The sequence below is a fragment of the Drosophila miranda genome, chromosome XR (assembly GCF_003369915.1).
Source record: "Drosophila miranda strain MSH22 chromosome XR, D.miranda_PacBio2.1, whole genome shotgun sequence".
Taxonomy (NCBI): domain Eukaryota; kingdom Metazoa; phylum Arthropoda; class Insecta; order Diptera; family Drosophilidae; genus Drosophila; species Drosophila miranda.
Window position 1 is genome coordinate 30100448 of NC_046674.1, and position 13970 is coordinate 30114417.

At 44.5% G+C, this 13970-nt stretch overlaps 1 protein-coding gene across 8 annotated transcripts in view; it reads left to right on the forward strand.

The window, feature by feature from the left end:
* LOC108152265 (interference hedgehog) overlaps positions 1-13970 on the forward strand; it is a 31596-nt gene that overhangs the window by 12179 nt on the left and 5447 nt on the right. For 3 of the 8 annotated variants that reach the window (XM_017281486.2, XM_017281481.2, XM_017281482.2), the window contains 3 exons: positions 6541-6639; positions 12446-13694; positions 13764-13959. In XM_017281486.2, the coding sequence (XP_017136975.1) occupies positions 12480-13694; positions 13764-13959 (1411 nt within the window). In that variant the 5' untranslated portion in view covers positions 6541-6639; positions 12446-12479. Of the gene's footprint in view, positions 1-6540; positions 6640-9063; positions 9161-9222; positions 9306-12194; positions 12269-12445; positions 13695-13763; positions 13960-13970 lie in introns of those variants that run through there. The other 5 variants (XM_033386605.1, XM_033386606.1, XM_033386604.1 and 2 more) reach the window with 4 other exon arrangements.

Genomic DNA, 13970 nt, shown 5'->3' on the forward strand with positions numbered 1-13970 from the left:
TCTCATGCGATAAAAACCTTTACAAAAAGAATGATAAAAGAAGAAGAGACTACTGCGAGGGCTTCGAGGCTTTTGAAAATGCATTCCGGGATTCGGAAGAAGAGAACATTTTTCTGGTTTATCTTTCTAAGATTTACACTATTCCATCGGAATAATACATATAGTCATCGGCGAAAGGGGGCGTGATATCACACAAAATTGTATTGCTCCAGCTATTATAGTCTCTGAGAACAAGGCGTGAAACAAGACGGACAGACAGGGCAATATCGACTCGGCTATTGCTGCTGATCAAGAATATATATACTTTACGGGGTCGGAAACGCTTCCTTCTGGGTGTTACACACATCCACTTTCGGCACAAATCTAATATACCCCTATACTCGTTTTGAGTATCGGTTATGAAAACACAAGAGCTCATAATTTTTTGATACGTTTGCCCCACATGCACCCGTCGTGTGTAATGGGGCGAGTGGGGGAGAGGTGTGTGATTGCGTTGGGTGTGACTGAGGGAGAGGCGGTGTGTGTGGGGCTTTTTGCATTTCCTGTTTGCCGCCAAATTAGTGGATATTTCGCTTGATAGATCCCATATTAATTTGCACAATTTGTCCACCAAGACTCTTCTGGTGGCATAGGAGGCGTTAGAAGGGGCAGGGGACATGGCCTGAGAGGCTCATTAGAGGGAATGGGAGAGGTAGTGTGGGATGAGGCTAGTCTCTTGGCCATTAAGGCGCCCACATAATTCCTAGCTCTGAAAGAAGGTAAAAAAGGGCCTTATTTAAAAAAATGAAAGATAGGATAAAGAGAGAGCAGATTAGCCAGGGGGAGAGAGGGAGAGGCCCCAGCATTGTAGAGACGCCGCAGGTGACATGAAAATAGAAAAGCCCCATCCGACACCACCCCACCCCAAAAAAAAAAACAAAAATAGTATCTTAATGATGGTGGAAGGAGACCCCAAGAAGCTGACGAATGTTTATGATAAATGGATGGATAGGTGGAAAACTGTACTTAAGAAATGTGGTAATGAAGGGGTGGCGGATGAGGAAGAGTGGTGGAAGATGCAAGTGGAGCAAATGGAAGGGAGAACATTGCGCAAAAAATATAAAAAGAATCGAAACGCAAATTGAAATTCCAATATCCGCAAGAGAGCATACAGAAAGGACAGAATGGACCCAGAGATGGACAAAGAGAGATGCACAAATTATGGCAAATGCATAAGGAAAACAATACCAAAGAGAGCTTGGAACAGCAGAAAGAGGGACAGAGAAACGATAATATGGAAACAATTTAATGCAATGAAAATCAAATAAATTGCAATGAAAAAAGGCAAAAAACCAAACAAAGACAATGAAAAAGACAAAGACAAAGAGACAGCGGATAGCGGATAGCAATCGCCAAACATGGTGCCCACCATGTTCCTCTAAAAGTGAGTCTCGATGGTCTAGATAGCCTAGAAGCAATAATTGTTCGTGCTACAAAGCTGTAGCAAATCTTCAACGGAGTGCAGATAAATGTACCCTATGGCATCTACAGGGTACTACGATCGGATCTCAGATCATAGATCGGATCTGTGTAGCAGTTTACATACGAAATACATCTTAAAAATCATGCGAATACGAGAACGGTAATGCTTTCCATAACCTCTAAAACAGGGTATCAAAAGAAGAAGTATTTGAAAAATGTATAAAAGGCATGCAAATGAAAGCACATCGAAAATGGATAGCGGGTATGTATGGATAGATGACGGGATAGAGCGCATAATGGATAATGAATACGGCGGTGCAGCACCAATTGCCAATGGAACGAAAGAGAGCGGGACAGAGCAGAGAGAACGATAGAGAGAAATAGACAGAGAAAGAGAGAGCGAGAAAGCGAGAGAGAGAGAGAGAGAGAGAGAGAGAGAGAGAGACAGAGAGAGAGCGAAAAGAGATGAGAGCAAATTCAACGATATTCAAAACTGGACTCGGCCTCGAGCCTCGGCCGCCTCCTCTCTCCTTGACATGAATCGGGCGACGCATACATTTTGGACCATGCTCCTACGCCTCTCGCCTTTCATTTATTTATTTCTTCGCTTTTGATATACGTTACGTGGTACCCCGTAGAGAGGACAAGAAGAAGGGCACATGTGGAACGTGGATAAATGTGACAGGACAAAGGAATGGATAAGGATTTCAATCTTGGCAACCTCAAAGGCTGGACCCACGAAAGTTATAGGGTTAAGATCGTAAAGCCAAAGAAATTCTTCTATGGGATCCAAAGTGGTCAAGCTACAAAGCTCACATTTTGAATACCAACGAAGGGAAACGTTATATACTTATACCCGGCACTTGGTCAGTATGGCTAGCCTCCGCTAGATGGCGCGAGAGAGATCATGTGCAAGGAGCTGTGTAGATGCTAAAAATTGATTGGTTCATTCTGGCTATAAAAGTAATCAGATCTAATCAGATCAATCTGGTAGATATGGTCGTTCTCCATAGTTCTGCGTTTTCCATAGTTTAGTTTTCTCGTATCTTCAAAATTGTGGATACCACAGATTTTCGTTTTTTATGGGGACTGAAGGGGGCGGATCGAAATTTTGAAATACTCTTGAAACAGTGCGATATAACAGGAGTCTGGATACAAAGTTTTTGTTTCTCTAGCTCGTATAGTCTCTGAGATCTATGCGCTCATCGGAATGGACAGACCGACAGACGGAGATGGCTATATCGACTCGGCTATTGATGCTGATCAAAACTATATATATATAAATATACATATATATATATGTATATATACTCGAAGGGTATAGGGGTATACTAGATTTATGGTCATCCAGTTCTTATACATACTATAGTCAGAAATGAGAGAAGTAGTTGCTATATACTTGTATTGCATGCACTGTTATACCCGATACTCAAAATGAGTATAGGGATATATTAGATTTGTGGTAAAAGTGGATGTGTGTAACGTCCAGAAGGAATCGTTTCCGACCCCATAAAGTATATATATTCTTGATCAGCATCAATAGCCGAGTCGATTGAGCCATGTCTGTCTGTCCGTCTGTCCGTCTGTCCGTCCGTCCGTCTGTCCGTCCCTATTAGCGCCTAGTGCTCAAAGACTTTAAGAGCTAGAGCAACGATGTTTTGGATCCAGACTTCTGTGATATGTCACTGCTACAAAAATATTTCAAAACTTCGCCCCGCCCACTTCCGCCCCCACAAAGGAAGAAAATCTGTGGCATTCACAATTTTAAAGATACGAGAAAACCAAAAATCGCAGAATCGTAGAGAATGACCATATCTTTTAGACTGCAGAATTTGAATAAGATCGTATTATTATTATAGCCAGCATCAAGAAAACAATTTCATTTTTTCTCGCCCTGTCTCTCTCTAACACACACGTAGCATAGCCGGCTTTGCTTAGAATAAAACATTAGCGCCTAGATCTCAGAGACTATAAAAGCTAGAGCAACCAAATTTGGTATCCACACTCCTAATATATCGGACCGAGACGAGTTTGTTTCAAAATTTCGCCACACCCCATTCCGCCCCCGCAAAGGATACAAATCTGGGGATATTCACAAATCTCAGAGACTATTAAGGCTAGAGTAACCAAATTTGGTATCCGCACTCCTGTTAGATCTCACTTTAAAACGAATCATAGATAATGATCATATCTATCAGATTGCTGAATCTGGATCAGATCAGATAATTTTTATAGCCAAAAGGAACAAATCAATTTGCACTGGCTACGCAGCCCCCGACGTCACGCTCAGACTGATTTTCTGTCTCTCTCGCACGCACTCTTTGTCGTGTCGTTTAATATTAGCGGCGTCTGCCGAAGGAGAGCCATACTGACTTGGTATCGGGTATAACTGTAGAGTTGCGGTCTCCGCAGCAACTCACAACGTTCCCCCTCGTTTTGTATTGTTGTTTCCCTGTTTAGAAGTTCCTTCCCCTCTCATTGGGAGAATGCCTTTCAAAGGGAATGGTTCTCTAAAATTTCAATCGAAGTACTTAGCAGGGTATTCCATAGTCGTTTCTCACGAGTGCTTTTAGTGTTTGGTTGCATTTTGCATTTGGTCGATGTGGAGGCAGCAGATGCAGATGGCAGTGGATCTGTGGCTTTCACTCGTGGAATGCGAGCAGCAGGAAAATTAGCTCAGATTTCGTTTGCTGCAGGGCTGCTGCTAATAATAATACGAGTAACAGCAGCCACAGTAGCAGCAGAAGAAGTTGCATGCCACAAGCATTAATTATGACAAAAGTAAAAGGCGGCTTCGGCAGAGGCAGCACACGTTGCACATTGCACAGCTGTGAGAAAAAATGCGACTTGAGAACGAACGCCTTTCCCGGGCATCGGGGAGGCCCCATACACCCACAACCACACAAACGAGCGGCACGAATATATATGTACATATGTACGTCTGTATGCGGCGACTAGAAAAAGCTTTGCTGTCACTTTATGCTGCCACCGGGCAAGTGTGCCTGCCCCTGCCACAGAAACTGCCACTGCTGGTGTTGCCGCTGCTGTTGCTATTTCTAATTTGCTGACCGACAAAACGGCGACACAAAAAAACGCAGAAAAAGAAAACCCGCGTACGACTGCCGGATGAGTCATCCTCAAAAAGCGGATTTGGTCCCCAACTGGCTGCCTGCCACAACGCCATATCCAAGATCGTACCTGATGTTATGTGTGCAACATAGCACCTAATACGATATGCGGTATACGATATACGATAAACGATAGGCAGTGTGCCTATCCTCCACTTTTTTTATCGAGGCACACGGTTCCTTCGACTCTTTTTGTTGCGATGCAAGCTCACAGATATTTCTTCCAGCACAGCTTCCCAGTCGTGGCTGCGCTCTCTCTCCCGGCGTGGCTTAGCAGTACACGATCTTCCCCACTCCTCCGCTAGGTCTCTTCCAAAGAATCGAATACATATGTACATAAGTGGAATATATTTTTGTGTAGATCTCCATCTTAAGATTCCCCCGTCTCCTGATGATCATTATGGCGCCTGTCACTGCCCTAATATTCCCCAATAGATCGCTAAAATCATTCGACCTCCCATGGAAATGTTCTTTATATCTTTTTTCCTTTCGGTTTGCTTTGCTTTGTCGTTGTTTTCTCACTTGGCTTTGCGAGGTAAAATTGGAAAATATTTATGAAAAATGACAACTGTCACTCACACAAGCACGTGGACACATGGATGGGATGGACTTTTCCTTGTATTGGGCGGGAGGGTGGCGCTCGTTTTATTTTTATTGTTGTTTTGAGGCCCTGTTCGACTTGGCAACATTTCAAAGATTCTTGAAAAATTATGACCCAACAACTGCAAGGCGTTTTCCGGGGCGTTTGTTAACGGGAGGAGGTGTATGTGTGCGGGTGGGATAAGTGGAGAAAAGCTTCACAGCAAATTAGAAGTAAAGAAAATCTAAGAAAACTTTTGAAAAAGCCAGGGAACTCAGGAACCCACAGTAACACTTTCTTCAGTTTCGATCTATTGTGATTGGTTTCTTCTCATCTCTCTTTGGATTCTCTATTCCTCTTTTTGTCCTCTATACTCCTCTTGTTTTCTCTTTTCTCTTTATCAATTCAATATTATTTTTATATTCCCCACATATTTATGGCATTATCTGTCGTCGGAGCAAGGGGTTTTCCGATCCGGATCTGTTCCGTCTTAGTTTTATGTATTTTTAAATGGACAGCAAAACACTAAAAGGGAGATCTCGGCTCTCAGAGTTAGCCCGCGGGTATTACAGTGGGTATTAGGGGTATCCCTGGTAAGGCATTATGATTAATGTAACATACATAAGTCCCATAATAGTCTCTTTTAAGACACTTTTATGGTGTTTTATTTGAAAGAAATATGAATATGTTGGTTTTTTTATATTTGTTGGGTTTTTTTTTACTAAAATTAAATTAAAGTAATCCTCTGAAGGATGACAGCTTGAGGAAATCGATTTTGTGTGCATTGTCAATTTTTATGGAAATTTAGAGAAACCCCTAAACGATGTATTATAAAGAATTATTGTATCTGCTAGATACCCGATAATCATTATGATTGGGTCATTGGATCAGAATTAAGAAAAACATTTGTGCCTCGAAAAAACGTTACCTACTGCTGACTACCGAAGGTCTTCTTCTACTTCTTTTATTCCTTAATTACTTTTGCATTTTCTTTCGCAATTTGTATCCTCCTTTTATGCCTTGTCTATCATTTAATCGTGTGTCCATTCAGGAGTATAAGTTTTACTATTATAGAGTAATTTAAAAGTGGTTTCTGTGCATACTATATTACCCAATAAATTACGAAATACTCTTCCCTGAGTAACCTTACTCTTTGCTCTCTTCTCTGCCTCTCTTCCTCTCCCTTCTTTTTTTGTATTTTTGCTTTTATTTTTAGCCCTCCGTTTTTTTTGCGCCTGTCTTCTGGAGCTTTTTTTGGGCCTCAATTATTTTGAAATTCATTAAAAATGTCATCTATTTTCAATATTTACATAGGGGCATCTCTTGATTTTTGTTCAGATTTCTGAATATCTTTTCCTCGATTTCTTTCAGTAAACTGAATTTTTAAAGGGGAATCAAAGGAAAGAGACAGCCACCACAGGGAGAGAAAAAGAGAGAGAGAGTGACAAGGAGAGCAGCAGCACAAAAAAGGTGAGTAAGCTGTTAATCTTTAATCCTGGTATCCAGAGCTCCAGAGGGGCGCCCACGCAGCAGAAGTCCTCCTCCTCCTCCTCCTCCTACTCCATGAGAATTGTAGTGGGGACGTGGGCGTCTGGATCCATGGATCCCATGGAGTTGGACTCTGGATTCCCGCACCCATAAACATAACAATAAGCCATCTACTACACACTCTCCACACACTCCACACAAACAAATCGTTTTCTCGGGCCCACGCACTCTCCAGATCCGAGAGACGAAGACTCCTATACGATATCCATTCCATTCCCTTTTCCAGAACAGAACAGAATGAACTCCAAAACGCAGACAGCAACACAGAAAACAGAAACAGGTGGGGCATCATCATCATCAACATCATCATTATCATCATGATCATCGTAATTTTCAGAGGAGTCTTTAGAGGTTCCAGAAAATCCTGTTGGCTCTCCGTGGAATGCAGATTTCGAACTCGTTTACATGCGAGTGGTTTCTTCCACCTCATCTCTCTGTGTGCCACATCGCCCTGGCGCCTTTCTGTATCGGCCCCCCCACCCCACTCCCACTACGGGCTGGAAGAGGTTATTTCTGCGATGCGGACCAGCTTTTGGCCTCCTGTGCCCTTCCTGGGGGGTACTATTACTTTGAGGAAGTATCCTTCAGTTCTTCCACTATCCGAATAGAAGTCCAAATGGGTATATTTGTTTCCGAATGAATGTCCGAAGGGATGTCCATTTAAAAAAAAGGGTTTCCGAATTGACATCCAAGTGTTTCCGAATGGATGTCCAAAGGATAAATATATTTCCGAATATATCTGCAAGTGTTAAATATATTTCGGAACGATCTGCAAGTGTTAAAGATTTTTCAGAACGGAAGTCCAAGGGCTAAAGATGTTTCCTAAACGCAAAAGATGCTTCAAAATGGTTAAAGCGGTTTCCGAATGGATGTCCAAAGGTTCAATATTTATTTTCGAATGGATTTTCAAGGGCTAAAGATGTTTTGGAAAGGATGTACCTTTCATTTTAGAAGTAAAGAGACAGAGGTGGGCCCTTACTTGGGCGAATGTCTCTTCCCGGCTAGCGCTCCTGCTTACCTCTCTCTCTCTCTCTCTCTGTCTTTGTCTGTCTATCTATTTCTGTGTTCTAGTGTGTGTGTTTATGTATCTGTGTGTGTGTGTGTGCAAGAGCTTTGGCATCTTGTTTTGGGCTCCGGTTCCGGTCGCGGGGCTCAAAGAAGATTTCAGCTGCTGCTTCTGATGCTGCGGCAAAACAGGTTCCATTCCCAAAGAATTTTCGCCATATTCGTGTGTGTGCGTGTGTCTGTACAGTGAACATCCTCTATGGTAGAGAAGAAACAACTGGCAGATCGACACATCGTTTCCAATTGAAATGAACACTTCATCAAAAAAAAGTTGCTTAAAAAGAAATTCATTCGTTATGTAGGGATTGAAAATTGACTATAGCTCTCATCAGTGTGGCCATGGTTTGGCGTCTGACTATCACTCTATTTAGAACATTTTTGTATGCTATATTCATGTATACATATGTAGTTTTTTAGTTAGGGTCTGTTTTTAAATTTGACTTTTAGATGAGAATTTCCCCTATCTTAAATCAATATTAATATTTCTGGTATTTGTATAAGATACATAATGCATTTTCCATTGCTCTTTTGATATGGTTTTGTAAATAGTTTTGTTAACATTTGTTGTCTGAGATTCTTCGGTGATTTCTTTATGTTTTTATTATAAAAATTATTTATTTTATTTTCTAAATTTTTGCAATCTTATATACATATGTATGCACGTATGTATGTATACGTATAGATTATGGGGTGATATACATATGTACATATATATGTATATGCATATATGTATGCATATATGTACATATTTGTTATCTTTTGGGAAACTTTCACATCTTTCATTGAGAATGGAACTTGAGAACTTGGACTTTAAGAACTTCCCAGAATTCCAAAGAATTTACTAAAAAATCAAAGAGGAGAATGATTCTAGGTGATTATCTTATCCTCTATCTTAGCAAAGATCGAAATTCCATATTCATTTCATTTAAAAAATCACTTTCAGATTGTTGAGGACCTTGAGCCGTTTCTATTAGATTTGATGATTTGATTCATTGCATTTGATTTAACGATAACGACTTCTCTTTCCTCGGTTCCTTGTAGTTATCTTTCACTGTTTCCAACGCGACGTACAAGAACGATGGGTAAATTGGGTAGGATGAGGCGAGGAGAGGAGGAGGGCTTTGTGTACTATAGTTCGTGATTTTTCTATTGCTCCTTTTCTGCCAGCAAACTGTTGCTTCTGCTGAATCTGTAATGATCATAATAATGATCGAGTATGAGGTATAGGCATGGTTATGATGATGATGCTGATGAACCTTCTTTCTTTCTTCTGTTTCCCAGGTTTTATTGAACTCTCTTCTGCTCTTCTGCTGTCTGTGTTCTATGTGCTGTGTGCTGTGTGCTGTGTGCTGTGTGTGTACTCTGCTCGTTTCTCTGTGTAAGTACAACTTGTAGCAGGTGTTACGTGTTTTACAAGCTGTTAACTGCCGCTGCTAATAGCCAAAAAGCAGTCGCCGAGACAAAAGTGGCAGTGGAAATCCTGAGATAGGCGAGGGACAACATAACACACACTTCCCAATAGAGTGAGTAGATGGTAGATGGTATTCAACCACCATGTACGGACGGTCGTTACGCCTAGCATTTATTTAATGAACTTCAAAGATAGAGGCTTCTTTTGCCTTCATTCAAATTCAATTGTGGCGCCGCCTCTAACATTCTTCTACTTCTTTTTATGGTAATTCCTGACAAAAAAAAATACAAATGAACAAAAACAGTGGGGGAATGACGAACCGCTTGGAACATACAATACTCGTATATTTATTTTCCATCAAGTTCATGGTTTTTTAGTTTGATTAATAACTCGAATTGGTCACACATTCGAATGTATACGCCATAAATTAACATGAATACGTCACCAAATGAGTGAACAAAAAGAAGGGGTGAACAAATGTGTGTTCGTGCCTCTGTTTCTGTTTCTGTTTCTATTTCTGTTTCTCAGTTTTTTTGGTTAATCGAATTAACTTTTTAAGCCAACAAACAAAAAGAAACAAACAGCCAATTAACGTGTGCTTCTGCAGCACAATAGAGGCAACAGTCTGACAGAGGCATGAGGCAGATCTCCTCAAAGTAGCGGCCTCGGCCTCGCAAGATCATATTCCATTTTTGGCCTAACGGTGAATAACGTTGCAACATCTGCTTGCTGCCTGCTGTTTCTACTGGGAACATGCTGCCATGGGACAGTGGAAGAAACGTATAATGTTGTGCAGCAAAATTGTTGGCAGAGATTTAGTTTGAGCAACATTTGAATAGAAACAAGAATCCAAGAATCCAAGAATCTAAGCACGGAGAGAGTCGAGAGATAGTAGTCGGATCGTATATCGATTGTCTTGTAAAGGCAGCACAACAGTCGACAGCAATATGTCTTTTGTTATCGATTAACAGTTCTCCCATTTCCCATTCCCATTTGTGCAACATTCCTCAGATTGTGCCACAATTACCCTAACTGTTACTACTTTTCCTTCATCATGTGACGTAAACTGTATAAGGGCTGCCCCAATGTTGTTGCATGCAACAATCGACCTTTTAGACAAGCCAGCTCCTTGAATTCTGCCAGCGCTGTTCCTGTTTCCTCATCCCTGATTGACACCCCTTTTCAGGTTGGGTATTATGATTTTAAACAAATGTTTGCAACGCACAAGAAGACCGACCGACGAGGGAACAGAAGACAGAACACTGCTTCTGTAACACAAAAATGTGTATTAAATATGGTAGGCGAAGCTTGTGACGTGCGGACTCCGAGGCTTAAAATGCAGATACCGACCGAGGGCCGCTGCTGCTGCACGCGCGTTATCTGTTGAAACGTTGCTCATAATCATGTTTATCCTGTAGGAATCGGATCAATCGGAAAACATCATCGATCCTCTCAATACATAGGAATCATAGGATCAATCAAGGGGTATAGAAGCTTCGATGCTCCCCATTTTCTTTTGGTTTTTCTTCGATAAAGGAGTACCTCTAGCCACTCCACTGCTCCAGTGCTGCTGCTGCTGCTGCTGCCGCTGTTGTTGGGCCCAGGAATGCGCATTAATTTTGCAGCACACGCAACAGCAACGGGGCAGGGCAACAACAAGAGCAACATGGTAGTGCATGGGGCAGAAACCTGCGTCAATTTCGCGCTTTACTTTTGTTGTCAGATGTTTTAAATCAGCGCGTCCCCAGTCCGTCCGTCTCTCGAGCGGGCTCTGCGCTCTGGGGCGCGGGCTCTTGAAACTCGGGGATCGGTCCGGGGGTCTGGGCGCACTGTGTAGGCAGTCCGGTTTGCTCCTTGCGTTAACAAGTGGAGCCAGCCACAGTCACAGCCACAACTGAGGCAACTGAGGCAACTGAGGCACCAACCAATGTCTGTGTTGTCTGTAGTAACATCGAACGCGGCGGCAGCTGCACGCGCCTCGCGGACCCCAATAATGACTATCAAATGGGAGCCGCGTTGCGCGATTTATGTGCGTCAAGAGGCTGTTGGAGGATGGAGGACAGGACTGCGCGGAGCAGGCTGTCTGTCTGTCTGCCACAAGGGGGTATGGGGTGCGGGAGGGGGACAGGAATGAAGAGGATACTTTCGTACCTAACGACTGGGGCGGCCGTTTTCTTGGAATTCCGAGCGCGCTTTTGTGTTGTGGCATCGTTTAAATTTCAAATCGAGACCCAAACTGTCGCTCGGCTCCAACTTGTTCTTGCAACCTGGAACCCTGAATGCACTCCTCCTGCTCTGCTCTGTGTGGCAGGGGCAAGGCCAGGGAAAGGGGCAGAGGCAGCAGCTCATAATAATGACACGCCATTAACAATCTGCTGGTGGGTACGACAACGACGACGACGACGACGAGTCCTTGGCAGTCCAGTTTAAATGGCACATCGCTGGGCCAACCGACTGCTTCCGTTGCCGCGCCCCACTGTCCAGTCAGCAGTCACCGGCTGCTGGTGCTTCGGCTGCTGCTGTTGCAGGTACAGTAGGGCCCAAGATGTGGTATGTACCATACCATACCATCCGTCTGAGGGTACTTCTTAGGGCTGTGGCTTCGGCATTCCCCGCGTATGCCAAATATTTGCAGGGAGGCGAGAGTCAGTTGGTAATGGAGTCATCCATCAGACATATCACCGGGTGTTTCCGGCCATACAGATTCTGAAGAGATTCCTTTTATCAGAGAGGTTTTTCGATCTCCCAGAATATAAATGGAATATTACCGATAGATATACTAGATAATACTATGGATTCATCAGGGAAAAACTTGTTTCCTGTGGGAAATCAACGAAATCTAACGAAGAGAGGGAGAGAGCGTCAGCCCTTTCCAAGCTCTTATCTTTGATTGAGACCTAAATGAGGGGAAAATATATCTTCCACCGGTTACCTGGCTCGAAATCAATTCCATTTAATGAGGAGAATGAGATCGAATGTGCTGTTCAATTTAACTCTCAAAAAGGGCTTTAGAATTTCTCGAGTTTCCCCCGTTGAAAAGAAGTAACACGTAAATCAAACGAAGAGAATCGGAGCGTAAGCTATAATCCTTGATTCAGACTTGCAGGAGTCAAAGTATCAACTGATTTCAGTATGAAACTTTAAAGATACGAGTAGTATTTATTTTTCCATTCAGATAATAAAATATTCCTAGAGATCCAGACCCATAAACATAAAGCCATAAAACTAATCGTTCCTTTCATCTCCTTCCAGAGGCGACAAACAATTCCCGGGTGGAACCAGAGCCATGGCCCGACTGGTGACCCTGTGCCTGGCCCTGACCCTCATCCTCAGCCTGGCTCTTAGTAGCAGAACCTCCTCATCCTCCCCCTCAACCCTAGGGGTGTACATCGAGCGGGCGCCCGAATCGGCGGTGGCCCCCAAGGGCGATGAGGTCGTGTTCGAGTGCGAGATGAACCTGAAGCCCGATCGACTAGAGTGGCGCTTCCGGGAGAATGGATCCGTGGCGTACCGCTACCTGAGGCCCAGCGGCGGTTACAATGTGACGAACAGCAACGAGGAGCGCACCTGGAAGCTAAGGATCTACGTGAGTCCACAGACGGTGGGCGACTACCAGTGCGTTGCCTGGTACGGGCCCGGGGCGCTGGCCTCGACGCCCGCTCGGCTCACCCTCGTCTCCATTTCGATCGACAATCTCAGCGGCTACAGTCGCCCGCATGCGGTACGCTGGAGCGTGGCGCCCCGTAATTGTGTCCTCATTCGATGTGGCACGGTGACCTCCAGTCCGCCGGCCATCTGGAGCTTCTACCGGAACGGGGAGAAGCTGCCGCAGACAGAGATGCTGGTGTCGGGAGCGGGCGGGGCCCTGGTCCTAAGCTCAGTTGGCACCAAGGATGCGGGGAACTACACCTGCGCGGCGACCAATGCTATCACGGGGGTGGAAGTCCGCCTGCCCCAAGTCATCGACCTTAGGGTGGACTACACGGACCGAACGCAGCCCTACTTTCTCCAGCAGCCGGCGAGCCAGCTGCAGGCGCGCCCCGGCGAGACCATCATCCTGGAGTGCCCCGGCGTAGGCTCTCCCAGGCCAGAGGCCGTCTGGAGCAGCCCCACTCTCCCCAGCATCAATCACAATCGCAGTCGAGTGCTCGCGTACGGTCTGCAAATAACCGATGTACGGCCGGAGGATCAAGGCTCGTATGTGTGCCGCTTGGACAACGGTATAGCGCCCGTCCGTGTGCACATGATCAAGCTGCAGGTTCTGGAGCGCCCCAGCATACTGCGCGGACCAGCGGCCACACTCACCAATGAGGGCGACTCCTTGACCCTTGAATGCTCGGCCACAGGCAATCCCCAGCCGGAGATATACTGGCTACTCAACGGCGAGGATGCCAGCACTGACAACGAGACGCTTGCCGAGAACCGCAGCCTACTCATCCATCACGTGCAGAAGCGGCATGCGGGAGTAGTGCAATGCTTTGCGAGGAATACCCTGGGAGAGGTAAGCAGAGCAGATCTGCAATCCTTTGATGAATGTTCTTCTAATCCGTCATCTCATGTCTATCCACAGATCAGCGAAGGAAATATGCTGCGTGTGAATCCCCTTCAAATAAGCGGTGAGGATTACCAGCCTTTGGGCAATGTGCCGATGCGTTCGTCGCACGATTCGGGCAGTGGAGGGTCCTCCTCGGGCTCTGGCTTCTCCTCGTCCTCTGGTAGCGGCGGCGGATCCCGCAACAAGGGCAAGCGGAAGTACAACCGTTTGGGTGAGTCAATG